This window comes from Grus americana, chromosome 3 (assembly GCF_028858705.1).
Source record: "Grus americana isolate bGruAme1 chromosome 3, bGruAme1.mat, whole genome shotgun sequence".
NCBI classification, from domain to species: Eukaryota; Metazoa; Chordata; class Aves; order Gruiformes; family Gruidae; genus Grus; species Grus americana.
The window spans coordinates 95,583,201-95,609,725 of NC_072854.1; the positions used below are offsets into that span (position 1 = coordinate 95,583,201).

General features: G+C 41.3%; 1 protein-coding gene across 6 annotated transcripts in view; it reads right to left on the minus strand.

Annotated features, from left to right (window-relative positions):
* TTC7A (tetratricopeptide repeat domain 7A) overlaps positions 1 to 26,525 on the minus strand; it is a 173,773-nt gene that overhangs the window by 88,668 nt on the left and 58,580 nt on the right. For 4 of the 6 annotated variants that reach the window (XM_054821187.1, XM_054821190.1, XM_054821191.1 and 1 more), the window contains 5 exons: positions 17,305 to 17,422; positions 14,555 to 14,626; positions 12,059 to 12,116; positions 8,627 to 8,699; positions 1,885 to 2,045 (listed from right to left, as the gene is read on the minus strand). In XM_054821187.1, coding sequence (XP_054677162.1) covers positions 1,885 to 2,045; positions 8,627 to 8,699; positions 12,059 to 12,116; positions 14,555 to 14,626; positions 17,305 to 17,422 — 482 coding nt within the window. The remainder of the gene's footprint in view (positions 1 to 1,884; positions 2,046 to 8,626; positions 8,700 to 12,058; positions 12,117 to 14,554; positions 14,627 to 17,304; positions 17,423 to 26,525) is intronic. The other 2 variants (XM_054821188.1, XM_054821189.1) reach the window with 2 other exon arrangements.

A 26,525-nucleotide genomic window follows, 5' to 3' on the forward strand; every position in this document is an offset into this window, starting at 1 on the left:
GACAGGCTAGTCACAGCAGCAGACGCAAGAAGCCAGCCCCTACTCCTGCATCCCAGCGTACCTGTGGATGAGTCTCACTGCCAGCTGCGTTACGTACCACTGCGCACACAGGGAGCAAAGGGGAGTTCTTCCGCGAGCACAGACCCTAGCAAGTCTATGTCAAGGAGTAAGCAGGAACCTGTGGCTTTCACTACCAGTATTAATCGCTTCTACCAGAAACCACCTGTTCTGCTACTCCTTGCAAGGTCTTTCCACACGTGAAGACTGGCACTGATAGAAGCACAGGACATAACAACCTTTCCCGCTTTGGGGAAATCAGATTGCCAGACAGCACAAAGGAATCCACCCAGCAGCCCTCCAAGCTGCTTTGCACACCATGTTTTCTTTGGTTGGTCCTCCCCTGAAACATAAATCATCTGTAAGTGCTGGAGGAAAGATCCAGGACTTGATGGACCAGCTGATTGATCTGACACAGCAAATGCTCTGGTCCTCACGTGAACAACCAGTTTCTTGTTCCTCTTCCACCTCTGTCTTATCTATCTTTGACTGTTTGCAATGATTATCTGACCTTTTACTGTATGATGCCACCTTTGACTGCATGACGAGGTTTTTTACTGTGCTTATTACTTTCAAACTGCGAAGTACAATTTAGCAGCCACTGGAGTATTTCCTGTTTCAGTCATACCCATGTTCACACTCTGAAGAGATGCTGGCATCATTTTAAGAGCTTTTCCATTTCCAATTTTCACTTCGTTCTCAAAGATGTGCACCGGCAGTCTTAGTTCCTCACATATACAAAGTAACTAACCTCAAAACCACAGGCAGTAGAGCAATTTTAAATAGCAACATGCAGCTTATAATGAAGAGCGTTACAGGCTGATATAGCACCATAATTCTAAAAGACCCTAAAGCATTTAAGCTCACATTTAGATAGCCTCAGTCTCACTTGTGACCTTCCTTTGCTCTGGTTTAGACAACGTCCCACTCAGCTGCTGGCCTACACCTTTGGAGGCTGCTCCCGCTCTCCACTGAGAAAGCAGGCTGTCTAAAAGACAATGCTGTGTGGGTTTAAAATAGCCGTTAAATACAGGCAATTCGGAATGGAAGTTGGGCTTCCAGCAATGCAACAGCATTTTCTGCAGTTTAGCTGAGAAACTCAGCTAGTATGCAATCACCAGAAAGCATTACAGTAGCTTTATTTCTTGCACAGAACAGACAAATTCATTGTTTTGAAAGGTCACGACAGTAAATAGCAAGGAATTCAATTTATCTCCCTCAGATGGATGAAGGACCAAGTCAAACATAGAACAGTGGAAACCTCTGGCTCCAAGAAGTCTGTGCAGGTTCAAACCTGTTTTTAGGCGGCCAAACCATCCTTTCAGCTATACATTATTACAGTTTGTGATTTTCAGCTGATCTTTTTCCCCAGCTGTGCTATTGCAGCAAGTTGTGTCATACATGAGCATCAAAAGAACGGTCAATGCACAAAGAATTTGTTTCTTTTTAACCAGGAAGTTTACCAAATAGAAAGTTATTTGTGATATAGACAGACATCATCATAGTTCTCTCACACTTATTTCTCCACATGTAAAGTGACATATGAAAAAGTACAGGGAGATATGTGGGAGCACAATACAGAGAGACAAATACTGGAAAAGCAAACAAGCACAAGGATTAGTTTTAAAACTAGAAAAACCATGAAGACAGAAAAGCAAAAGAATATCTTGAGCCTCACATGTTTTAGCTTCACAGTACACCTAAGACGAGAGTAACACACTAGCAGCACACCTGATTTAACAGGCTCTTTGTGTATAACTGAGAACAAGAGAACTAGCGAGGAGATCATTCCTGATTGCATGTATTGCATCGTGCAATAACTCTTACCTAAAGCTTTCCGGGTATTCAACGACAGCCATGTTGATGACATCCAGCGCATGCTGATAGTGCTTCTGAGCTGAAAAGAGGAGGGCCAGTAGATGAAGTGAATTCATGTCATCTTTGCACAGTTGCAGTGCTTCTTGAAGATGTTCTATAGCATCAGAAATCTGGGAGGAGATGGGGTAGAAATAAAAAGAGAACACATTTCTCCTTCAGTCCTACGTTATATCCCAAAGGTAAGAACACAGTCATCAGAAATCCTTAAGAAATCCTACTTAGGCACCTTATGAGAACGGCTTCTACTATCTGAACAGTTTGCCAAAATTAACAGACTGGACTGCTTGAAAAAAACCCATGCATTCTAGAGAAAGAAGTCTGCAGCATTACTAAATCACTGCTTATAAACAGGAGCAGCATACCTGATTCAATCAACCCCTTCTTTCTTTGGCATGGTGCTTGTATGTTGTAAACAGGTACACTACAGAGGCCCAATTCTCAACTCCATTTTCTAGGATGGGTGGCTGGCTCTTCACCTGGGTCAGAGCATTACACATCTCTGCTGCATTTTGTCCTTTGTGATGGCTGTACAAGGCTTTTCATGATTTGGATCAAGAATGTAAAAACTGAGTTTGAATGTTCAAGGGTAAAAGTCAAGATTCAAAATGCTGTCAGAAAGAAATATCTTTGCAAGCAGCAATGTAAAGAGCAGGCCTGACACTCACAGCAGCAGCATGTCATTAGAATCAAGTCTCACTTGGCAGAAAGCTTAACATCTGTAACGAATGCAGGTATAACACATGCTCTTTGTGATCCAATACCCTATTTTAGGCTATCTGTTCAAAAGGGAACCTCTTACTAGATTTTCTTTCCTTTAGTTACTAGTAAGCTTTATATGGAGAATTTTCTTTAAGATTCTCTAGTGTCTGAAATTACTGTTACTTATCTTATTCCAGATCTGTATTTGACCCTGGAAGCCTGCAGCAAATAAAGCAAAAATGTATAAATTTCTTTTCCTCATATATACCTTCCCTCTCTTTCCCTTAAGAGATGGAGAATGTAGTTCCTTCTTTCCTACTACGAGAACTTTCCACCTACCAAGCTCTGCAGACGTTCTCCTGCTTTGGCATACCACCAGTGTCAAATTCCCACCGCCTCCACAGGCCGCTCAGGACAATGGGTAGTACATAACTAAGGAAAGCAACAATTACACTGCCTGCAACTACAACAGAGGTTCCTGATTATCTAGATCCCAGGTATACTTCTGGAGTGTGGTACATATTCTGTTCATGGGACAACTTCATCCTAATGTCCAATGACATTTCACTCTTACTGTGCATGTGCAATCCAAGTACTTAACTACTCTATCACTGGTGACTCCATGCAAGCCTGGAGATCAGTATGGCTGCTCCACAGACATAACCCCAAATTGGCATCTGGCCCACACCTTCAAAACTGCTGAATGTCCTGGCCTAGATTCAGGTTGGGATATACGACTGAGTGCTCAGCTTTAGTGAATTACTGCTTGTCAGTGGAGCTACTTTAACCACGTGTTATTACAGCCTACTGCAAAGGTAAACACATTGGCTTAAATCACCAATGTTCCCTTAGCAGCTTACTAAGACACATTTTCTTACAATGTAAAAAAACTAGCAATGACAAGACAACTTGGAACCAGGTCAATAGGCATGAGACTCTGGTGGGCCCAGACCTGCCTGTCCACAAAGTTCTTCAGTAGGTATACCAGAAGTATATAAATTTAACTTGCTAAAACAAAGCTGCTGTCAAGACTCTTTAGGATTAAAAAACACCTCTTATTTTTTCTATTCCTCTGTCTCAGACCTGCACAAGTAGTCATAAGGTAACTCCAAGTTTTGGGAAAAATAAGTTCCTTAGAAGAAAAAGAAAAACTGTAAACCAAACTGGAGGGGACTTTGAACACCCTGTTCCAGCTGACCCTCCTTTTAACAGGGATTGAAGTGGGTGATCTGCAGAGGTCCCCTCCAAACTCAACTATTCTGTGATTCTGTTCAAGGGGAAGGTGATCCTAATTTGCTAGTATGAATCAGACAAAGAATAATACTTGCAACTAGTGTCTTCACCGAGGGACTTTGAAATTGTAAGGATATTTGACCTTACTTGCACGTGAATGTGCAAAGTCACTGAGACTTTGCTTTATATGTGCAAGTGTCCAACGATCATGCAACTGCAAGTTCACAGCCTAACAGAGGCCAAGTAGCAAAGAAGCTCTCTGACTCTGTTGCAACATACATGAAACACAGCAGCACAAACGTCAGTTGTAGTCGCTCCTGCAAACCTGTGCCTGCTGAACAGGCAGTCACATACTGTCAAAATAGACATAATCTAAAATAATTTTCCCCTGTTCTGTAGCATAGGGCTTGCAACGGTTACATCTCATTGCAGTGCTTCCCTCTAGTACCATCAGAGTCACCAGCAATGGCTGCTTTTGGAAGTTAATCATGCTTCCCTGACACCCGATTGTTTAACTCGAGCCGAAAAAGATTCCTTAGTGCTGTTACACCACTAGTGGCTTACACAGTACTGCTGCATTATTAGAAACAGTGGACAAAACACAGAAAAAATATCCTTTAATAATATGAACTCTATTCCTTTATGGGAAGCATAATACAAAACAACAACCTGCAACAGACCAGATGCAACAAAATACAAACTAAATTTCTAGAACAATAAAAGCAAGATATTTGGCAGTAGTCAACACAACCTTCTTTTGAAAAGCAGAGATCATCAATCTACTGACAGATGCCACAGCTTATTTATTTAAGTAACTATGTAATATGAGAAAGATGGAAGCTGGCAGCCCAGATGGCACCCTGAAACTTTAGGGCTGTATGAGAGGTAGTCTGCCAGTTTAAATTCCCTACAAGTGCTGCACTTTAAAGTAATCTTACCTCAGCTGGACTGCAAGTCAGAGTGGGCCTGCAATTAGAAGATGCTACCCTTTTCTGATTCATCTTTCTGTTAATAAATGTACCACACGTGTTCTGCATGGCACACAGGTATATTCAGATCACACTGATTAGGAAGTGAAGATACTGCAGTAAGCCAGAAATAGCATTTTGCAGCACTACCAAAATAATGCCATAATATGGATTGTTTAGGCTGCCTCTTATATAATAGGATTTATTTAAATAATGCTATATGCTTCTTTAGAAACAACGCTGGGATGCTACAATTGTAGGCATAAAAAGGAAAACAGTATGAATGTTAAAAATAATTCCCAACAGTAGACTGCACTTACATATTTAGAATGGTTAATGAAACAGAATCTCATAAGAGGAGTTTTCAGGCCTTATAATTTCCCATCAGTTGTGAGTTACAGTTAATTAACCATTAAAACTATCCTCACCATCACTTTTTATAGCATGGGTATTACAGAAAAGAGAAAACTTTGACTGGCAAAAGCCTCCATTTAAAACAGACTTGCTACAGTTCACCGGAACTTCAGGAAAGCTGGTGTGGATATATCTGTGAGTTAAGTTATTACTTAATTCTTACCACAAGATGCTTTCGATCACCAAAATAATCTAGGCCAGGCCCTAGACAGAAAATCAGCATGCTGCTGTTCAGCAGAGGAGGCACTAGCCCGTCTGGGAGGAGCACAGACCAGAACTACCCACATCCAGCAGTTGCTGTAAGAAGCACTTCTTGGTACCTACTGAAACAGAGCTCCCCTCCTGGGCAAAGACAAGACAGCAGTCTCACCTTCTTGAGACCAGAATAAAAACTGTTGAGAAAACAGCTGAAATATTTTCTCTTGTGTCTTAACCAATGTTTATCTTATTTTTACATCCAGACACTCTGGAAGGCAGTAGGTGTTTTCTGGATATTGCCACTTGAAACTTCAGGTCTGATGGCAGCCCACAGATGAAATTGGTAAGCAAGATGTCTAATTCTCAGCTGCTGGCCCGTGGCTATCTTTCCCTTCCTATTTTCATGCAAAGAAAGGTCAAATCAAATCAAGTATTAAAATGGTACGAAGCCCCCATATGTTGTTTTTATCTATCCGATACTGATTTACATGGCCTTCAAGGTCAAAAAGAACAACACCACCCAAAACGAGAAGGGAATCAGCACTTAAAATTATCAAGAGCGCTGACTCTCTAGAGTCATTTCCATAGAAACTGCCCTGCTAAAAAACAAGGCAAGGCATTAAAATCAGTGAGCTTTAAAATGTTCATTCTACCTTGTTTTTGCTGATCCAACTGCTGTTACCACAGAAACAGGAGAAGCAGCCGCCAGGAGTTGGGAGCTACAAGTCTCATTTGTCAATCAGCCCGGCCGGCTGGCAGCCAGGTGCCGCAGGTGGAGATAACTGCCACAGCAAATACTGACCTTGGCCCTGCAACACCTCCGGTTGGGGGGAAACCAGACTGAGACCCTCCTTACAGAGAAGGATATTCTACTCTGTATTTTGCTGCAAAATCCATCCTAAAATGCTGTGGGGCTGACCTAGACCCTCCAGGAGTCCCTGGAGTCCTCCCAGTGACTTTAAGACACAGAGCTACACACACAAACACAAGCATGAAGCACATCATCATCTTCCATTTTTGTTGCTGGTGGTTTTCAATCGCCAGCTTTGCAAAAACCTTTTATAACCATTCCTCTTCTTGTCATGTCCTCATTGTGTGTCAGAGGGAAGCTTATGCTTTTCCATTTCCCCTCTCCCTTGCCCAGTGCTGACAGAGACAAGTGCTATTGGAAATACTTTACAGAGTCTTCCAAGGAAGATGAATTGCTCCAACTTTGCTTGGCACTCTACCGGTCAGCTGCCTCTCTTGCTTTGTTCCATGAAAACGCTCTCTTATCTATGCAAGCTGATACCTAGGATTTTCAGCGTTGGGTAAGGTTACTTCATTTATTGACCTTGACTATGGAAACGAAAAGGTCTGTTTGTTGAGAATAACATTCAGGTATTATATTATAATCTACTGTGTAGGAATGGCCGGATTTGTTGTTACTGTAGCATCGCCTGATGAAAGCCCTAACTGTGACGTTCAATAGTTAATGCAATCTATCAAATAAAGATATCATTTATCTTTCAGTTAATCAGAAAGAGAATATATTAGATACTTTAAATAATTAAGGATATTAAAAATGCATTACCAAATGTTTATTATTAAGTAAACTGGCAAAAGAAGAGTAGGATATTTTACAGCAGTCTAAAAATAAAGATGTCTCAGGTATCTCCTCTCTCTCCTAGCACGCGTTAAAGATTTATATCTCACTAGATGGAGGAGAACAGGAGCAGCATCGCAGGGGTCAGGCTGACACTCCATAACACACTTAGATCACACATCTATGGTAGCTGAGGCAACTGACAGAACATCAAGGATGAAAATACACAGGTGAGGCAGACAAAAGAGAAAGTGAACATGAGGACAAGAGACTGAATGGAAAGAACAGGAGGGAAGGGAAATGATGAAACGAGACATAGGAAACAATACTGCACAGACAGGCTACAACTGCAGAAAAAGAAAGGGTAATGACTTAAAATGCAGTGGACCAGCAGCAGTGAAAACAACAAAGAACCAATGACCACAAAAATCTGATTTTTAAGGATAGCAGCTGAAAAGCTGTAATGTTTTTACTCATGGCAAAAAGCAGAAGAGGCAGCAGATCAGACAACCTCCCTAAGAGGCAAAAGTTGTGAGAAAAAGAAGAGTAGCTGGCTATTTTTTAAATGAAAGACCCTGAGCAAACTGCCTCCTAAAGCAGCCAGTAGCCAGATGAGGAAGTTAAATAAGCCACTTCAATTATCCTTTCCTATCGCAGGCTTCCTCACAACACACTGCTCTCATTATGAAAGGGTTACAAAAGTGACATTATCAAAAGTGTGCTCCCTTGGAAGAATTAGTTTAACCTAATGAACACACAGCTCCCCTAATTAGCTCAGGAAAGTAAGAAAGATCCAGCTGTTTGACTCTGTAGTGTAGACCAAGGACAGAAAACTGCAGCAAGCAGAAAGCCTGCCAAAGAAGGAAATGATGATGATGAAATTTCAAATCTAGCTAGAGAAACATTTAAAAAATAGGGGCTGCTCCAATAAAGACTTTGGCTTTTAAACAGAAGGGACAGAGAAACAAAACACATCCCAAGTATAAAAAAAAAGGGACAGAAAAATAAAGCACAGCCAAAACGTGTTGGTTTGTTGGTTTTTTTTCTGAAAGGCACTGCAGTGTATTTTCTGATCAGCTTAATTTTTATGAGTTAACACCTGCAGCAGCATTCAAATGCCAACTAATCCCACTCGCTGCAGAGCTCCAGCACCCGTCAAAGCCTAACACCGAACGTGCCCAAGTATGGAATAAACCAATCCCCAGCGCAGAGAGCGTGCGTTCTGGCGTGATACAGAACCGGGCAGTAACAAGAGAGCCTTTGGAGCGGCCTGCCACGGGACACAGCATGATACCCAGGGAACAGGAATAAACACACCTCGCTTGCCCCACCCAGACAAAGTTGCTCCGAGTGGGAAGAGCACTGCGCAGGAGTTAGAGCTGAATGCATGCCTTAGGGAAGGTCATTCCATGCGCTACAGAATTGCTATTTAAAACATAATAATAAAAAAATATCTTACACAAACATATTCTGATTGATTGTTATTGATTACAATGTAGGAAGGAAGGAACCCTGTCTAGCAAGGCTGCATCTTAATTGGACTGTCCTTCTCCCACCCTCTCATGACCCAGTGGTTGCCAATTATTGCACATACCTGTCTGACAAAAGCCAGCTGCAGTGACAGGTAGAGGATGATTTGGTGATCTTCTGGGGCCAAGTCACGTGCTCTTTATGGACGACCACACAATACAAAAAAAAAAAAAAGCGATTGTTAGATTGTACTTTGCAGAACTCCTTTGCCATGAGTCACACACAAGCACAGAACAAAACCCAGTCCTCTCCTACAGAAAACTCGTCCAGTAACGGGGGAGCACACCGACACTAGACAAAAAGCAGATCAATGCTGGCCTGGCTAAGCCAGGCTCGCAGGCACAGGTATGAGAAACTCAACTACCAGGATGTTATACAAGTTGCATACTCCTTCATTAAACGACACTTAATGTTTTGGAACTTGGATAACTGCTATGGAGAAAGTAGCTCTTAACTCGTGACAAACCCATTAAAGCATTGTTTTAAGTAATTTAGGTGAAGGAGATAGTTGTCCAACTTGTTCCTACATTGCCACTTTTCAAACAATAGGAGTGTGTTAGGTTAGCACTGAAAAAGTAATAATTGTTTCTGTTATTGTTGTGACTATAAGCATGTAGAGAACTAAAGATCAGGAGCCCATGACGTGAGCTGATGCTGAAACACACAAAACATCCTCCACCCTGCAGTTTCTAGTCTAATCGTTGACAGTAGACTCCTAATTTGGAAAGGGAAGACACTGAGGGAGGAGTGAGGATTTGATGGCAGGAGCTGAGCCTGGACCACAACCAAGGCCCTTGCTTCTCAAGCTTGGGCCTCTTTGATATTACCTTCTAGTCCACAGCAGGCAGCGTGCACTGCAGTGATCCCTTGGCTAGTGAAGGCTGCAGTGTCTCCAGACCCAGATGTGGAGGCACTTCACACAGGCTTGTGCAAGGCAAGGAACAGGGATGGACAACCAGGGCAGAACTGTCCCTCTCAGACTGTGCTAAGAACAAAACTGCAGTCTGAGCTTGCTAGCCTGTGGAAAAGCCACTAACCAAGGCAATGTGAAGATAATGTTCTGGGGACCTAATCCAGGAGCAACACTGGGCACTGGCTCATGCCACATTGGCAGCCCAGCCCAGGGACCAGTGGATTATCCCCTCACTGACCCACAGAGCTCACTCCTAGCTCTGCGGCACAGGGAAGTCATTTCATGTGGGAGACATGGGGAAGAGGAGTCCCTCGTAGCCAGCCAATGTTCCTGACCTCTTTCTGGGCTGCGCTCCAGGACACCAAGGAAGCCTGCACCTGCATTGCCCTGCCCAAAACAAGCATGATTAACATCCTTGTGAGGGAGAAAGACAGGCTGACAAGGCTGGTGGTTAAAAACCCTGCCAAATCTATTCATTTGCTAATAATAAACAAACAAATAAACACAAATCAAAGAATTACTTCAGGAAACAAACCACACACCATTTTAATGGCAGCCACCTCTCAAATGCCGTCTTGGCCTGTGAGCAAGAAGCTGTTGGATTGACTTTCAAAACTAATGTCTCTAGAACTAATTAATTTAGTATTGACTGAATGTATCCTGTAACTCTGCAAGTCAAGGTAGCGCTCAAGGATTCTGAAGCAATGGCAAAGACATCAAAGTGCAATTAGTACAGGCAAGTCACTAATTTCTCCCCTCACTTTAAACAAAACAAACAAAAAACCCCCCAAACCCAACAACAAAACTAAAGCAAAACCAAAACCAAACAACAAGACTCCACAAGATAGAACCCAGCTTTGCCTTAAGCTACTGAAGCAGGGTGAGCTGCCTCTTTAGCAAGCAGATCCCGTGAAACCTTCCGTAGCTTCTCCAACAATAAAGAACAGGGGAAAGTTCACATGGGCATATGGAAGAAGAGATTAATGCTGCTTTTGGAAAGAAACAAAGGGTTCTTACTTTACTGTTTAGTTTCCTCAAATGGTATTAGAAAAACATTTGATCCAAGCTTCCAGCTGAAAGGGCCACTTATAAAGATAGCTACAGGCCAAACTATGACCTGAGAGATCATACGCGTACTTTAAGAACAGGTGAAAAACAAGGAAGAGGAGGGGGAAAAAAAAAAAAAAAAGAAACCAAACTCAGTCATTTAGGAAGACACTAGTAACCAGCTCACTGTCACAACATCCCTGTTGGCTGAAGTTTGAGTACCTAATGTTTGGCTAGAGGCTCTTCTGCTTCCTTTGTAGAGCTAAGACACCGTGAAAACAAGCCACAGCCAGTGGGAAAGGTCAAAGAATAAAAATCAATGCAGTTTAAAAGCACTGCAGCACTGCCATTACATCAAAACTGGGCAGTAAAGTATTACATAGGAGTCCAGGAACTAGTGTGACTTAAAGTATACTCCTAATCTAAAAAGTGACTGAATAAGTGGCTTTTTAAAATTTTATCTTTCAGATCTCCATAGGGTAAATATCCAGAATTACATCTGTGGTTGCAGCTTACTACATGCTCTTGCAACCACTGCAAAACAGTGCAAGACAAACATGCTCCTTGCTCAGCATCAGAAAAACAGCTAAGATCAGTAACATGTTCAACCTGCTACATGTGTAATTTGAGACACCAGAGATCTCAAATTTTCTTCATTTTTGTAATATATTTATGACCATGCCAAACCCAGAATTAGATATCTCAGCGCAAGACTTAGACCATATAAGCTTCCATGTAGTTGCCATCCAACACCTATAGGCATCTACATTTACAACCTTAACTGCCCAAACACCACCTAGTGTATTTTGGGTGGTGTAACTTAGTTGTAAAAGACTCAGGAAGCTCACACCTCACCTCTCTATGACAACAGAATTGACAAAAGGGTTTTTAACCCAAGCAGTTTTACTTGAGGTAACTGTAGTTGCAAAGGAGTTTAATTCACAGGTACTTTCAGGGCAGAGCCATTGGATCAGACGCCCCCACAAAATACAGTGGTGAAAAACAGGTGAGTGTTAACTACTTTGTACCACTAGCTCCATAGCCACTTTTCATACAACAGCTCATGTAAACACTCATTAGGACAGCAATCATCCCCTCCCTGGTAAGCCCACTGATGCCAGGTGACCCCATAGCAGCCTACGCCCCGGTGGTGAAGGTACTTTCCCACCATGAGGGAAACAGGAGTTTAAGCCTGCTTCACACGGAAATGGAGACAAAACTGTCTTTCCTGCTGGCATCACATGAGAAAGCTGCATCTCCCAGCACGGTAGATCTCATTGCAGCTAATTTGGGGCTAAGGCTGTTTCTGTTTAGTGGCAGAACAGGTATTCTTACCTTAGCTATTCCACCAAATAATCACTGCGTTTAGCCATCACAGGAATGGTTTTGACAAACTATTGCTGAAATCTACTGAGCCGTTTTGAAACTTTCAGGCAAGGAAGCCTTACACAGAACAAAAGAAACCCCACACATTAAAACCAACAATTATTCTGAATTTGTCCAAAGAAATACACAATCTGCAATATTCCTACTCACCTCTCCAAAGTTTGAAGTGCTTTCTTGTTTAATTCATCCTGAGTGCCTCTCAGAGTAGCTGTGGGACAAGATACAATGCCATTTAAGAGTTGAACTCAATGTTTCAGATTAAATAAATAAGTAGTTACACATGCACAGAGTATTTCAAAGTAGGAGCACAGGAAGTGTGGACATCTGGCAGTGCCTGTGTTTGTGGCTGTAAAACATGCCATTTTGTTTTTAAAGAACAGCACAAACCCAGTATTTTAACCTGAATTCTCAATTTCATTTTTATTAAGGATTCTTCCTACTCCCTTGTCTGAAATGCTGGAGAATTTCTTATTTACATATGCCACTAAAGGGGTCTGGGAGGAGAAGGGGACTAGATATTAAGAGTGTCACAGGCCTTCTGCCAGACTGGTGTATATGCTAAAGCAGTAACTAGCAGCATGTTCTGACTCAGATACAGACCATCTCCACCACCATCTTTGTGTAGGAGGGTGTTGCAGGTTGAAGAGGGAACACTAGGAGCCAAATTTACAGCTCTGTGACTGGTCCCATGACAACACACCACCTCCCTTGAGAGACTTTTAGGCTACTTCAGGTGTGGCGTTAGCCACTAATGCCCTCCTTGGTGCCTCTAACTGCTTGACTAAAGGATCCTGCCCACTACGCTCACTTCTCCATGCGTGAATTGATTCCTAGCCAAAACCATGAAAGAAGAAGAATCAAGTTGTTGTTATGCCAGGGTATCATCATCAAGAGCAAGGAGAATGGAGGAAGAGCTTAGAGAAGCATGGCTTTCTCGGATCCACAATATCTGGAAAGCTAGTGATAATTTTCAGAAGTACATCGGCTGTCTTGTTCTGGTTCTTAGTTTTCAGATTTTGCATAGCAGTTGTTTGTTGTTCTACCTATCCTGAACTTGAGAGCTACTAATCAACAGCACCAAGAAACGATGAGTAGTTAATCTGTCAGCAAACATCCACCTTTGAATATATTTGACTTCATACATCAAGGCAGTGTAAGCTCCAGAACAGAAAGTTAGTAAATAGTATATACTTAAGCAACAAAACCAGATAAAATTCAAGTATTCTTAAAAGTTATTAAGAGGAAAGAGTTGTGTTGTTCTACAAGATATAGAACGGTAATCAGGTTTTTTTGGATTCTGCAGCATGCTGGTGAGTGAAACTTTGGAAGTAATTTATTTTGCTGAAGTAGTTACAGTGATCAGACCTTTTTTATTCCTCCATCTTCCTACAGTTCTTCAAAACATCAGGTTCATTTGGGAGTAACAGCAACCTTGTATCACTGAAAAGCTCTCACTTCAGACAAAGAAAAGCTTGCACCAAGGAGACAGAATTAGGCGGGTCTGACTAAATTTCTAAAAGTTGTGCTCCATTCTCCAAGGCTGACAGCACTAATGAATTCTTCAGCCTCTACCCAACTCTACCCGCTGCGAGCATGGCTGTTACAGTTCTACCAACTAAAATGCAGCATGACTCATTCATTACTTAGATTAAAATAACGTGAAAGCTGAGTCTGACCAGAGTAAGGCAGAGAGCGCAGGGCAGTTTAAGTTTCTGAAACTTCAGCAGTTATTTCTGCAAAACACACTACTTATGCAAATGCCACCTTAGGAGCCCAAGATTTATTTTCTAAAACATTCTGGGTTTTTAAAGGAGCTTAAGTCTTACCAAAAGTCAACAGGATCTTCAGCAACATTTTGGTACCTAAATAAGCAGCTCCAAAGTCACATTTGAAAACAGAGGAGGGCAGGTTCTGTGTTAGTAAGCAGGTGCAGCACAGCAGGTGTGAATGCATGGAATGAAGCACTTAATGCTGAGGACCAGCAGCAACACTATAAACACGGGGACAGGGGTCTTGTTCTAGTCTTGTCCCTGGACTTAACACCCATTAGCAGCTGCAGCATAATCAGGTCTATTTATGGGAAAGTTTTATGGGAAAGAGTTAAGTTTGTCTTGTGCAAAACTGTTCAATTATGTGAATCACAACACAAGAAGTGGGGATGACGGAGAGATGAACTTCAAAAGTACATTTCTGATCCAAACTAAAACACCAATGCACGTGCACCCTTTTGCACATATCAAGAAGTTTCAAAAAACATCCCCTTGTGTTAAGACATCTAATACGGCAAGGTGTACAGTTTTAGCACCCAGAATTATAATTAAAGATTGCATGTGTTGACTGTTATCTCCAGAAGCAAAAATGATGGGTTTGTTCACTAATAAACAATGTCTAAATTATTTATTTTTTTAACATTAACCAGTGCTATCAGTACACTGCTTATTTATAAAAATCCGTGAGGACCGACAGAAAGACTTTCCAATTCAGTCCCTGATCCATGGCCTTATACCAAAATTCAAATGAACACAGAGATACAGCACACTCTCTCATGTCTGAAAGAGGGTCTGTTAAATCTACAAAGATTTAACAAAATGTGAGGTGGTGGTGTTAGATAAGAAGAGAATTTGTATTTCACAATGCATTTTCAACCTGGTCTTTCCTCTTTAGCCTTTGTTATATTCATCTCACCTTCCCCTGTCTTCAACAGATTCTTCACCAGACCTAAGGGAGGCAAAGTTGACAATACAGCTTAAACTCAAAACTGGAACTACAAGAGGGAAAAGAAAGGTTTGCTGTTGACATTGACCCACTGGGCACAGATCTGCAGAAAATTTAGCATAGCAAAGGTGGACATTCTGTACAAACAAGGGATTTGTGCTTCTAAGAGAGAGGCAAAAGTGGCAATGACTTCCTCTGAGGACACATCTTTCAGCTACTTTAATGAGACTTAATTCAAGAAACACGTAATTAGACATTAAGAACAAGGAAGCTACATATACTGCTACATAGCATAAGTTTCAGGAAATCTTATTTCATTCAGGAGTAAATCTAAAAGTTGTAAAGTGACTTTTTATCAAATGCTCCCCCAAGTTCTTTGAATTGTCATTCAGTAGGATTCTCTCTTCTGATTCTTTTTAGCAAATGCTTCTTGCAGGTCACAAAGGAAAGGCTTTAATACAACTCCTCAGTGCCTTTGTCACACAGGAGGAGAAATATTTACTAAAAGGATATATTAAAAAGAGAAAGCTTAACCTTAGATGGAAGACATCTTGATATAATGCTGTAAGCTTTAGAAGGCATTATATCGGTCAAATGCCTCTGAAACACTTAGCTACAATTGAAAATGCTGACTCACTGAAAATCAGGTCAAGTGGAAAATTATGGAAATCATATATATACACAGACATTTGATTATGTGTCTGCATACATCACTATGAACTGGTATGAACACTGATAAACAAGACTGACAGTATGAGAAGGGGACATAGGGGAGTTGCTATCTTCCTTTCAGCATGTTCTACTCTTGCTTCCTCGCTGTGATAAGCTTTTTTTTTTAACAATGCTAATGAAAAATGTCTCATTAGTGCAAATTTGACAATTTCTAGTAAAATGCTGTTCTGTATTCATGATCATCATAAGTATGCTTTTGAAATACTTAATACATTTTATTAAAATATAACCTGAAAGACAGAAATATACTCTTTGGATTTCCCTTAACTCTTCAAATTTCCCTTAAATGAGTGACTGGCCCTATTGACTTAAAGGCTAGAGATACAAGAAGGCAGATATTCCACTGTTTCACAACATGAATCAAACGCTAATCTGGAAAAAAAAAAATCCAAGGCAGTTGTTGTGAAGGCTGTTTCTTTACATTATTTTACAACATCTGAACTAATCTCTTGAAAACTCAGAGAAGACTTCTCTTCCAAAAGAAAAGTTTGCAACTTACATTTTGCTGCACCAAAGTATTTTTAGAGTCAGAGTACAGCACATGCCTCTACAACCCCATTCTTTAGAAACCACCTTCTCTTCGTACTGAGGATAACAAATAGATTGTAATGGGCTAACACAGAAAACTTTCTATTTCTGAAAATAGTCTCTGGGATCTTGTATATCTTTAGGGACAGTTTAAAGAAAATCTAGGCAAAATGCCCTAAAAAGCTAGGCTGTTAAGCAGAACTTAATGTTTAATAAACTTTTAAAAAAACATATATGAGGAAGTTCAGGGTAGGAAGGACATATGTTTCTTGGCATAATTTTTCTAGGGAAAACTGTTCTGAGGCAGAGAAATGAAGACTTGAAGAGAGCTACAGTGCGTGTTAGCCTCCACGTTGGAAAGCAGTTCTCAGCTTATCAGATATGGCTAGCTGAAAAATTACACCAATTTGCAGTACCGAAGAGCGCAAGCCACTTCCTCATACATGTGCCTTGCAGAATTCTGGTGTAACTTGCAAGGCCGCCATACGTCCATGATACCATACAGTCATTTAAGCTTTGTTTCAGGCTCATTTGCTGGAAGTTGGTTCGTTTCTACGGGACCCATCTGACAGAAAAGCCATTGCTTGCATGTGGGCAAGACTGCCAAATTGATTAGGAAACACACTAGCTCAGCCATTATTCAAAGAAACTATATTAGAAGGCCTTTTATCTAGGTTAGAAGTCATAGAAGAAACAAAGTCTGTTTCCACCTGTGAGCTTGATGAAGGGCAGAGCTAGAACTCTCCCAAACACTGAGACTTTAGGTCTTTCTGGCTACCAAGCACCAAATCTGCAGGAGCCCATTGTCCAGTCATTCAAAACTCAAGCAAACAGCATTAAAAAAAAAAAGCCAAAAAAACCTTCTTACATTCAGTGGTCTGTATCTAGTCAACTTCCACATGTACCACTGAGGCAGATATTTTTATCTTGTTTACTTCTAAGCAGAGAAAGAAACGACATCACAGAGAGGTTGAATCTCTGTGGGGAATCAGTATCACGCCAGGAACTGAAGTCAGGCATTTCTGACTCCAGTTCTTGGATTGTATTTCTTTATGTGATTTATAAGCGGGTGACAAAAATATGAAAATAGATGGAAAGTTTGACTTCTTATTGTGTAAATAAGCGAAAGAGATGTGTTACAAATATCCAAGTAAAGCACACCAAGCATTGCTGGCTACAGTCATATTATCATCTCCTAAGTAATGATTTGCATTTCTTCCTTTACCTAAAAACTTCACTTTTATTACCACAGAAGACAGTTCTCTGAGCAAGTGAACAGTCCCCATTTGTCTTGCAATCTGATTGTTTTCCATGTCCAGTCAGCACTAAAAGCAGAGTTTCTAATAAATTTCCATTGCTTGCACTGAAGTCTTTGAGCAGATGCTTTCTATACAACATACTTGTCAAACAGGATAACTCACCATCAGTAGCTTGAAGACTGTATGTCAGGCCCAGTGCCAGGTAACCCTTTGCTAGGGACTCTCCAGCATCCTCACCCAGGTCTATCACCATTTTAGCAAAGTATTCTCCTTCTTCCAGCTGCAAAAGAGGTAGGTTGAAACTTATGTTTCCTCTATACTTGCTTCAATAAGATCATCTCATTAAACTTACAGGTAAGTGACCCGAGAGCCATTCATGCAAGGGCTTTCAGTCATCACAGTACACACTCATAGAGAGGAGGACATAGAAGGTCAGATTAGCAGACCTTGGTGCACACACACAGTTCTGAGAAAAGTTTTAAGCATCCACCCCAAACTATTTCCAGATGTTTAAGGTTAATGAAGGACACTATCTTATTTTTATATTTCCCTCTGGCACACTTCAATCATGCATCCTTAAATACAAATGTTGGACCAACTGACTACTTATATGCTATCCTAGCAGTACATTGAAAGGTCTAACAAGTTTCTTCCTTCAAAGGAAGACCATCTAATTTTGCTACACGATGTTTTTAAACCTTAGAAAATTTTACTTCCTTTTAAAACATTGTAAGAGTAAAACAAGAGCACTTCAATGCAAGCTAAGTTCAGCTGCTGCTTGCAATTCTGCTGCCACACGGAGGAGGCAGCAAATTCGGGGCACAAATTTTGATCTGAAATACCTTAGCAGCTCATGTTGCACTCGCCACATTTTGCATCTTTTGCAAAGACACAATTTCCTTGAAAATGCATTTTATATTACAGATTGTAATGGGAAGAGAAAGCAGTCATGACCTCTCAGGATCAGCCTCCAAAATGGCGAAATATCCAAGTTGGTCTCTTCTACTACAATACAGACTGCTCCCCTCAACCTTCCTTTCCAGCTGACCACACAGACCTAAGTCTAAGGAAAATACAAAGGTTTAGTATCTTTAAAGTCTGAGTTAATGGAAATTTTAAACAAAAAATAATTTGAATATTTTATTACAGAACAGAGCATTCCTCATTTCTAACCTTAAGCTCTCATTAACATCACTCACCCATTGTAAGTAGAAAATACTAAGACCTGTAGACTGTACATATCTGGAAAGACGTAGGTTGAAGAGGTACAGGCAAAAGCTGTTAAGTAATGCTTGAAAGACACAGAGCCTACATGAAGACCTCATTTCTGTACAAGATAGTCTGCAGATCCTGTCAACCATAATCATCTCTAATCAAGAACCAGACCAGCACTGCACTATCTGAAAAATCCTCCTTTTGGAAACTTTTATTACATGACAACTGACTTTCTGGGATGGGGTTGTTTAATTTTGAGGAAATACATTTTTGTCTGAAATCCAACTGTTTTAAACGCAAGTACTGCAGATGTAACTGAAATGTGCTCTCTTAACATTCAGCTTTGTCAGACTTCAGCATCTCATAATTCCTTACCATCTAAAAGGAGTCACTCATAATGAACTGGAACCAAAACATAACAGCAGACCAGAAACTTCCCTTCTGCAGTGATGTGTTAATACGCTACTTCTAAGCAGAAACTGCTTGACTTGATATACTATCCTGTCAATGGGCCTCCTAGTTACATCATTTGAAGACATTCAGGTGACAACATTAACTAACAGCTTCATAAACAAAGGACTTGGTATTTATGAGATGATATCAAACATAAGAAAAAAATTACTGTTAATGTAAGCATGAAGAAAGGCTGAAAAGTGCAACTGAAGAAGCAATCTCCTATGCTTGGGTCTCTTCCTCACTCATACAGCTCCCTGAGGCCATACAATTCAAACCAGATGTAGACCAATAGTTCCCAAATTTCTGAAACCTCAGATCAGTCAGCCCAATGACCAATGTATATTTTCTCATCAAACTTTCCCCTGCAAGCACTATGACAGCATTATGGTCTTGCTGATTGCCTAGTCAGCTCTGAATCTAGAAACTACTAATTGAAACAGGAATACCCCTCTTGGGGCATACTTGGGGCTACCAACTAAATTGCAAGGGCTGTCTTTAATGGCACAATCCAAAGTTTACTGAGAACACTAGAAATAGTCCTACTATTCAATGATGCTCAGGTAAGAGACTCTTTAAACTCTGATCACATCAGTCTCAGATTTGTTCCAGGAGATTTCTTAATCCTGTCAGTAGCCCTACTGACTTCTCGGCCACATACTAAAGTGTGTTCTGGACCAGAGCCTAGGACAATGGAAGAAGAAAAAGTCCCATGACTTGCCACACAGAGAAAAAAAAAAAAAAAAAAGAGGCAAGAAAAAAAGCACAACAATAAAAACCCCTTGCCATGAAACAGTAACTAAATTCTTCAGCTCTCAGGAACTTTTATGTAACACAAAATCTCTGCAGCCAGAAAATTAATTATGCACCTCTTACCACCATAAACAGCTATATTCCCACTCTCTTTCTTCATTGTTTCTCCTCTTCTCCCCACACACACTTTGGTCCAAGAAGTCTCCATTAGATGAAGAAAAGAGCTATACAAGGAATTCTAATGACTAGCGAACAAGTGTAGGGGTGGGTAGAGTGTATGAAAAAAGAGATTAAATGAAAGGTTTGGAGTTGAAATGGAGACATTTAAAATTGGAGAGATTTTGATCCATTGTTTCTCTGAATGGTCACCTGATGGTGTTTCCAGTCTCTGACTGATGGCGTACGCTGCATAAGTCAGCAGCACACCATTCAGCTTTCTTGCCTGCCAGTTATCCAGGGCCACCTGCAAGTGTCAGATTAATCTATTGTATGAATAATTAAACCTATAACTTTTCAGAATGGCTGAAAGAACACCTCTAGCACAAACATTCTTGGAAACATTTATTCATACTAAACACTAATGGCACTTTGACCAGCCACTAAGAGTCTCATGAATGCAAACTTGGGTCAGCTGAAGGCTGCTTTGAAAATAAGTGGCCTTGCAAACTCCAGAACAGCTGGTTCTGTTTATGAGAGCATTTACTTTTCCTTCTGACAGCACTCAGCCACTTCCCCTGCCAGCCCTGCTGTGGCTGCCATCTGCCCCCTCTTCTCCCATTCTCCTACTCTTCAATCATTCCGGGCAAGTGTGAAAAGCCAAACCTTTCACTCATGTCACCCACTGTGAGGTTTCAACTCTCCAGTGCAAAGTGCCCTCACTGGATTGCAGTCTGGATGAAAACTCCCCTTCCATACACCCAAGTGAGGGACCAGTAGTGAGCCTGAGCTGTGGTCTGCCAGTAAAGCTGTGTCCGTGGGGGTCCTTAAGCATATGAGATGTCTCCACTCTGTGCTGTAGCAATGGGAAAGGAAGGGGGGAAGGCCTCCAAATGAGGCATCAACCCCTTTGGAGTCCCACTAGATACAACCATTCCCAGCTGCAGCTCCTACATCCTCCCATGTTACCTGAAGCAGCAGGAGCTGCTCCTCTTTCTCTTCTTCCCACATGGTGCCAGGTAAGTGAAGTTTCACCCTGTGGCACTCCCAGAAGTTGTGAGCTTGGCGTACACAGGAGTGAGCTAAGCGGCAGAATGCTTATCAGGAGAATCAAGATGTCCATTCCTACTCTTACTGCACAGCCAGGGGCCAGCCTCAATACGAAGGGAACCTAAATGGTTCATTCACTTCAGAGGAGGACTCCAATCTTAAGGTGACACAACACTGCACTGGAAGGGCAAGGAACATGGATCAAAACTTCTTGTTGCAACTTGTAGGCCCTTGTAGTAAGCTCTAAGCCACAAGATGCCACATGTCCTCCCCTACAGCGAGCACAGCACAGCATCACTTTGTGATTAGGAAACACACAGCATACTGCTGTTACCTGGTTGCTAGCAGTACCAATGGGATCTTCCAACACCACGGAACAGATATTTCTTTGGGCATCAAGAGTGCCGGTAACATCTTGAATTCAGTTTCCTTAGATATCTGCTTGTTATTCTCTCAGAAGCAAGCAAAACCAAAGTCTCAAAGCCACACAGATATACCTCCGATTTGGCCCTTACTGTTTCTGTTCTTACGTTCTTCTGCATACTTTGCACTGAATAGCTGGTGGAGAGAAGGGCAGCACCACAGGTTGCAGGGAGAGGTTCCCTGCCTCCAAGACCTGCATGGAAGAAAGCTCAGAGAACAGATGTGGGGGAAAAACAAAGGAACTTTTTTGTATTTTGAACTCAAGCTGTATAAACTGTCAGGAGGCACCTGGAAGCACTAGCTAAGCAACCTCTCCACCTCACCAGAAACAAGCACACACCTGGCACCTGGAGAGAGACAGGCTGCCAAACTGTGAGCTGACACTGATAAGACTGTAATACTGTAGGGTTGTTTTTCCCCTTCCACCCCCTCCATCATTTTTGATGGAAAAGGAACAGTTGGTAAGCTATGTAACCTGAGGGATGTTTTCCCTGAAACAGAGAGTAGCTGTTCCAGCCACCCCTGTTATTTGACCACAGGTTTTGGTGTGTGCTCGAGCCAAGCCCAGGGGCATACTGACAAGGGAGTGGGGAACAGCAGGTGCTGTCTCCTGGCCTATCGCCACCCAGCTGGCTTCCAACTGCCACCCAGCTTGTTTCCAGAAAAGCTCAAGCCCTACCCCACTGAATCAATACCCTCCAGGACTGTAAGTGGGAGCTGCAGTTCTCAGCAGTATGGATTTAGAACAATTGGGGACAAGCAAATTGATGATGTACAGCAGCATGGAAACAGCACCTTACCGTGCCGAAAGAGAGGAATGCACAAGGGAGGAGGCAGGAAACACGTCAAGTGACACTGGACTTAGGACAGCAGACAAGGTTAGTGAAGCAGGGGAGTCTGGACGCCAGTCAGACTGAGTGATACTCAAGCACATAAGAGACCCAAATCCTACAGAAAGGGTATCTACACAAAATTATGTATTATATTAACTGGTTGGATTGACCTCCTCTTAATATTTTTGTTATACTAGGTTGTAGGTATAGAGACTAATTCAAAGAGGAGAAAAAAAAATATTGAGAAAACAGAATGAGAAGAGGAAAAATGCATAGGAAGAACATGGCCAATAAGGTGTAGTATAATGGAAAGGTTTTGTCCTACAGCTATTTACAGCATACAAAGCAAATCATGTTACATATGTCAGGAAAAAAAAATTCCTGTGCTTTCTATTGTTGGTCTAGTCAGCGTTTTCTCCATATGTCACCAGTACTAAGCCCACCAACTTACTCTGTATGTAAGCTCAGCCCCCAGCACTTAGGAGTACTTGAGCCTTTCCTCCCCTGTAGCAAGTGTGGTTTGTTCGCAAGGGAGATGTACAGAAGACAAAATTCTTGGTCATTCTGATGTCTAAAACCCTGGGGATTGCCCCAATAATAGTAGCTGTGATGTAGGCAAGAATGTCTTTTAAAAAGATGTAAGAAATCTCTAGTAGCTCCTTACCATTCACTGCTTTCTCAGTAGCCTCTAACCCTAGCGACGTCAGTCCTCTAGACTGTCCGCTCAGCAGGCAGAATAACTCCGATAACAGGACTAGATTTGATCTTTCAGTATTATTCCTACTGCAGTAAGACCTAAGCATTTCAAGGCAACTCCAGGGCTTCTAGGCAACTAGGTACAAGCACATGCACAGCATTTATTATCTATAGTGACAGGGTCAACAACGGACAGAAGGAGAGAGAAGCACTCTCGGATTAAGTGGTCTGTAAAAGTAATGAATGATAAGCTGCTACCTCAGAAGTATGCAGCTCTAAATCTACATCCTGCCAACCTCCCACCCACCCACCGACCATACTGACCTCACGGTATGTCTTACACACTTTTTATGACTCCATGCACGGTCTGGCCTGGCCCGACCCCACACTCTTCTCCCTTTCCCAGACTGATGGCACGATCTCTGCCTTCCCAGTAAAGCGCTGGAGCAGAGCTCTTCACTGCGTGCACTAGGATTAGCGAAGTAAAAGAAATGAGGGAAACGTCTGTGAGGCACAGCACCGTCTTGTGCTACAGCTTTTGCCACGGGGTGAAGTCTCCCCAAAAGTTGATACTAGCTGATAATACTAGCATCATTTGGTACTACACAAGTTTAGCACAACAATACTATTTCTGTGGTATAGACTGTGGAGCACTGGAAATTATGGAAATTATGGAAATTATGGAAATTATGGAAATTATGGAAAATGGGAAAAAAGGAAAATGGGAAAAAAGGAAAAAAGAAAAAAAGAACATGCCTCATGTCTTCCTACTCTCTGTCAAACCAGAGTCTTAGAAGATTCAAGCCTATCCTCGGACTATAGCCCATTTGTCTCTATGTATATTTACAAAGTATTCAACATGCCTCCATTGAAGTCAATGGAGTAAAACGCACAAGAAAGCATCAGAGTAACCCTTAATGCCTTTAAATAAGGCTCCTAAAATGGAGAAATTTGGTATTTAACACTCGCCTGTGGGCAGAAGTTCTGGTTTTAGTATTTTCACAACACCTGCCATAACAGGGTCCTGGAGAATCTAGATTAGTAGTGAAATTAACAGTGCTGTACTATTAAAATATTAAAAACAACAACTCACACTGCAACTCAAAGTTGCTGCCAAAATAGGCAAGTGAGCATTCAGCTGAGGCCGTGCCAGGGAAGGCTGAGTGAAAGAGGAAATTGCAGCAAGCCTTTTAGTAAATGGCACTCTGAATTTATAGTGGATCAAGGCAGGACAACTTCAGTATGGACACATTCCGCTGTAAGCTACATCAGCTTTCCTATGAAAATTTAAAACAATACTCTGAACTTCAATAGTCAAGAACTTCATAGTGCATTCTGGAAAGCTAAAAGACAGCTGGCTAAACACAAATGGGCTTTGTGTTCGCTTGCTAGAATCATTCACATCTGAGTTCAGCAAACTGTTGTGCTGAAACCCCAGCAAACTGGAAGGCTAGGCAGCATGATGCCTCAAAAGTAATTTTGAGCCCACTACAAAGACATTTAAAACACATGTCTAATGGGCTAGATATAGTGTAAAAGTTCTGATTTTGCTGAAAACTTTTGTATCTCATGAGCTTTATTAAGTAAAGGTCCACCTGCATCCTGACCAGACAAGTGTGGTCTATATAGATGCAATAGGTTTGGAGCTTTCCTGGTCCTCCGAGTCAACTGACATAAGCTTTAGAATTAATGAAATGCTGATTTACTGTTCACTCTGTTTTGTGGGGGTATTTTTGATTGTTTGTTTTTTTAAAAAACCTGTAAGTCTGGAAAAGGCAACCAAAACATTGCTTATATCACTCAGTTGTTTACTGCAGGCCCAATCCTGAAAGCTAGTGGTTGATGGGACAGATCATCTGCTGACGTAAGCCAGCATGGTGCCAGTAATATGCCAGTGGAGTAGTGCCAATTTACATCAGCTAATAATCTGGTTATACTGTCAGAAGAGAAGGTGAGGGCATTTAGTTCTTTTCCACATCAGGCTCTGTTACATATTAATTTGCATGGCACAGTATGAATGTACGCATGTTTTTACCTTGATTTCTTCTGCATTGAAAGATTATTTCATAGATGTGATCTAGGCATCCTCAATGCTGTAAATCACCATGGTACATTTCAATTCATTTTTTTTGTTTTCCCTGCTTCTTAAAAAGTGTGTTGAGACACCATGTACAAAGCCAGCAAAACGAGTTAAATGACCACTAGATTAATCAGGAAAGAAACTATTCTGTGCTCCTCATGACATTCTATAATTATCCAGCTGCATAAATGTTTTTGGGTTTTTTATTGCTAGTAACTGAAATAAGACTGAAGCACTGCTTGTCCACAGACCATAAACAAACCAAGTACAATACTGCACCAAAAGCACATAGTAGACAGATGCAGAACATATAAATTAGCTGTTTCATTTGATAAATGATGATCTGATTTCACCCTTTTTCTGCCTAGCCAGCAATCAAGTACATAGATATATTTCCTAATTGAGAAATTAACCATATTTCATATGTTCTGAAAAGCAAGGCATATTTGAGTATTTGTAACTGTTAATATTTGTCCATTAGACTGTTCCCATTCCATGTCTATCTTCCTTTCTATTTATACTGGCATTGATCAGTTTGTTCACTTCCAGTTTAAATGATCCAATTCTGATTTGATTGCCGTGTAATTTAAATGCAAATAATTACTGTAAGGATGACATTTAGAAAAGCAGCTCTGCTAAGCAGGAAGGCCTTTATTAAGCACAGGAGTTTGCCAGTAGTATCAGAAGCATCCCTTTGACTATGAGATGTGGGAACCTATCATTTCAGTTATTTTAAAAGATGCTCCCATTTCCCTCTGACTCCTCTTACTTAAAACTCTTCTATACCATCAAGTTTGGTATCAGGGTAGAGCATAGGCCACTGAATGAAAGGAAGAGGGGAGAGGAATAGTTTTAATTTGGTTTTAGTTCATAAGGTTGCACTCTAGATAACTGCGGTAAAATTACCCTCTTGTGAAATCATGTTTGTATTTCATACTGCACCCCAGTTCTGAGCCAAGGTCTGACTAACACTGAAAAGTGTTTCACACAATGAAAAAGCAGTAGATAGAGGTAAAAACCCTCTTTCTTTGCAATAATCAAACCCAGCTCATTTTTCCCTTCTTTCTCCTATATTTTAGGGTTAGACTGTTGCTTTATCAGCTCTGCCATGTATGAGAAGTCTGGAGATACTGGATTGCCTGAGGACAAAGCTGGGACTGAATTAGTCTCACCATCTTCTCTAAGTGTCTCTGTAACAAGGTATTCTTTATACGTGAGCTGTGCTAGCCGATCCAAAGAGATTTTGGGGGGAAGCACCAATGAGAAGGACAAATCCTGACTCTGCCCATTTCCTGGCATAGCAGCATCTTCAATTTGGGCTCATAATTTCACATTCAACTCCTCATCCATCACACTCAGCAGACTTTAATTGCACCATTTGAAATATAGTCCTCAATAGCGAGAGCTGCATAAACACCAGCGTAACACAGGAAAGAAAACGGATCTTGAGAGAAGGCAACAAGCAAAATAGCAGAATGGTCCACTAAGATTGTGTTTTGACTGACTTTGACCACTGCTAAACACAAATAATGACTTCAAGGCCTCTACGGTCTCTTGATCCTTGCTGAACATGTGACCTCTGCCATAACTAGCCTTCAGACAAAATTGAAATACAGGGAATGCATCGTGTGAAACTGCACGCTAAAAATCAAGATCCATGGGATGTTCTTATCTTTAACAGGAGCAGTGAAGTTTTAATGGAAGCACTCCACCAAAAACTGGGT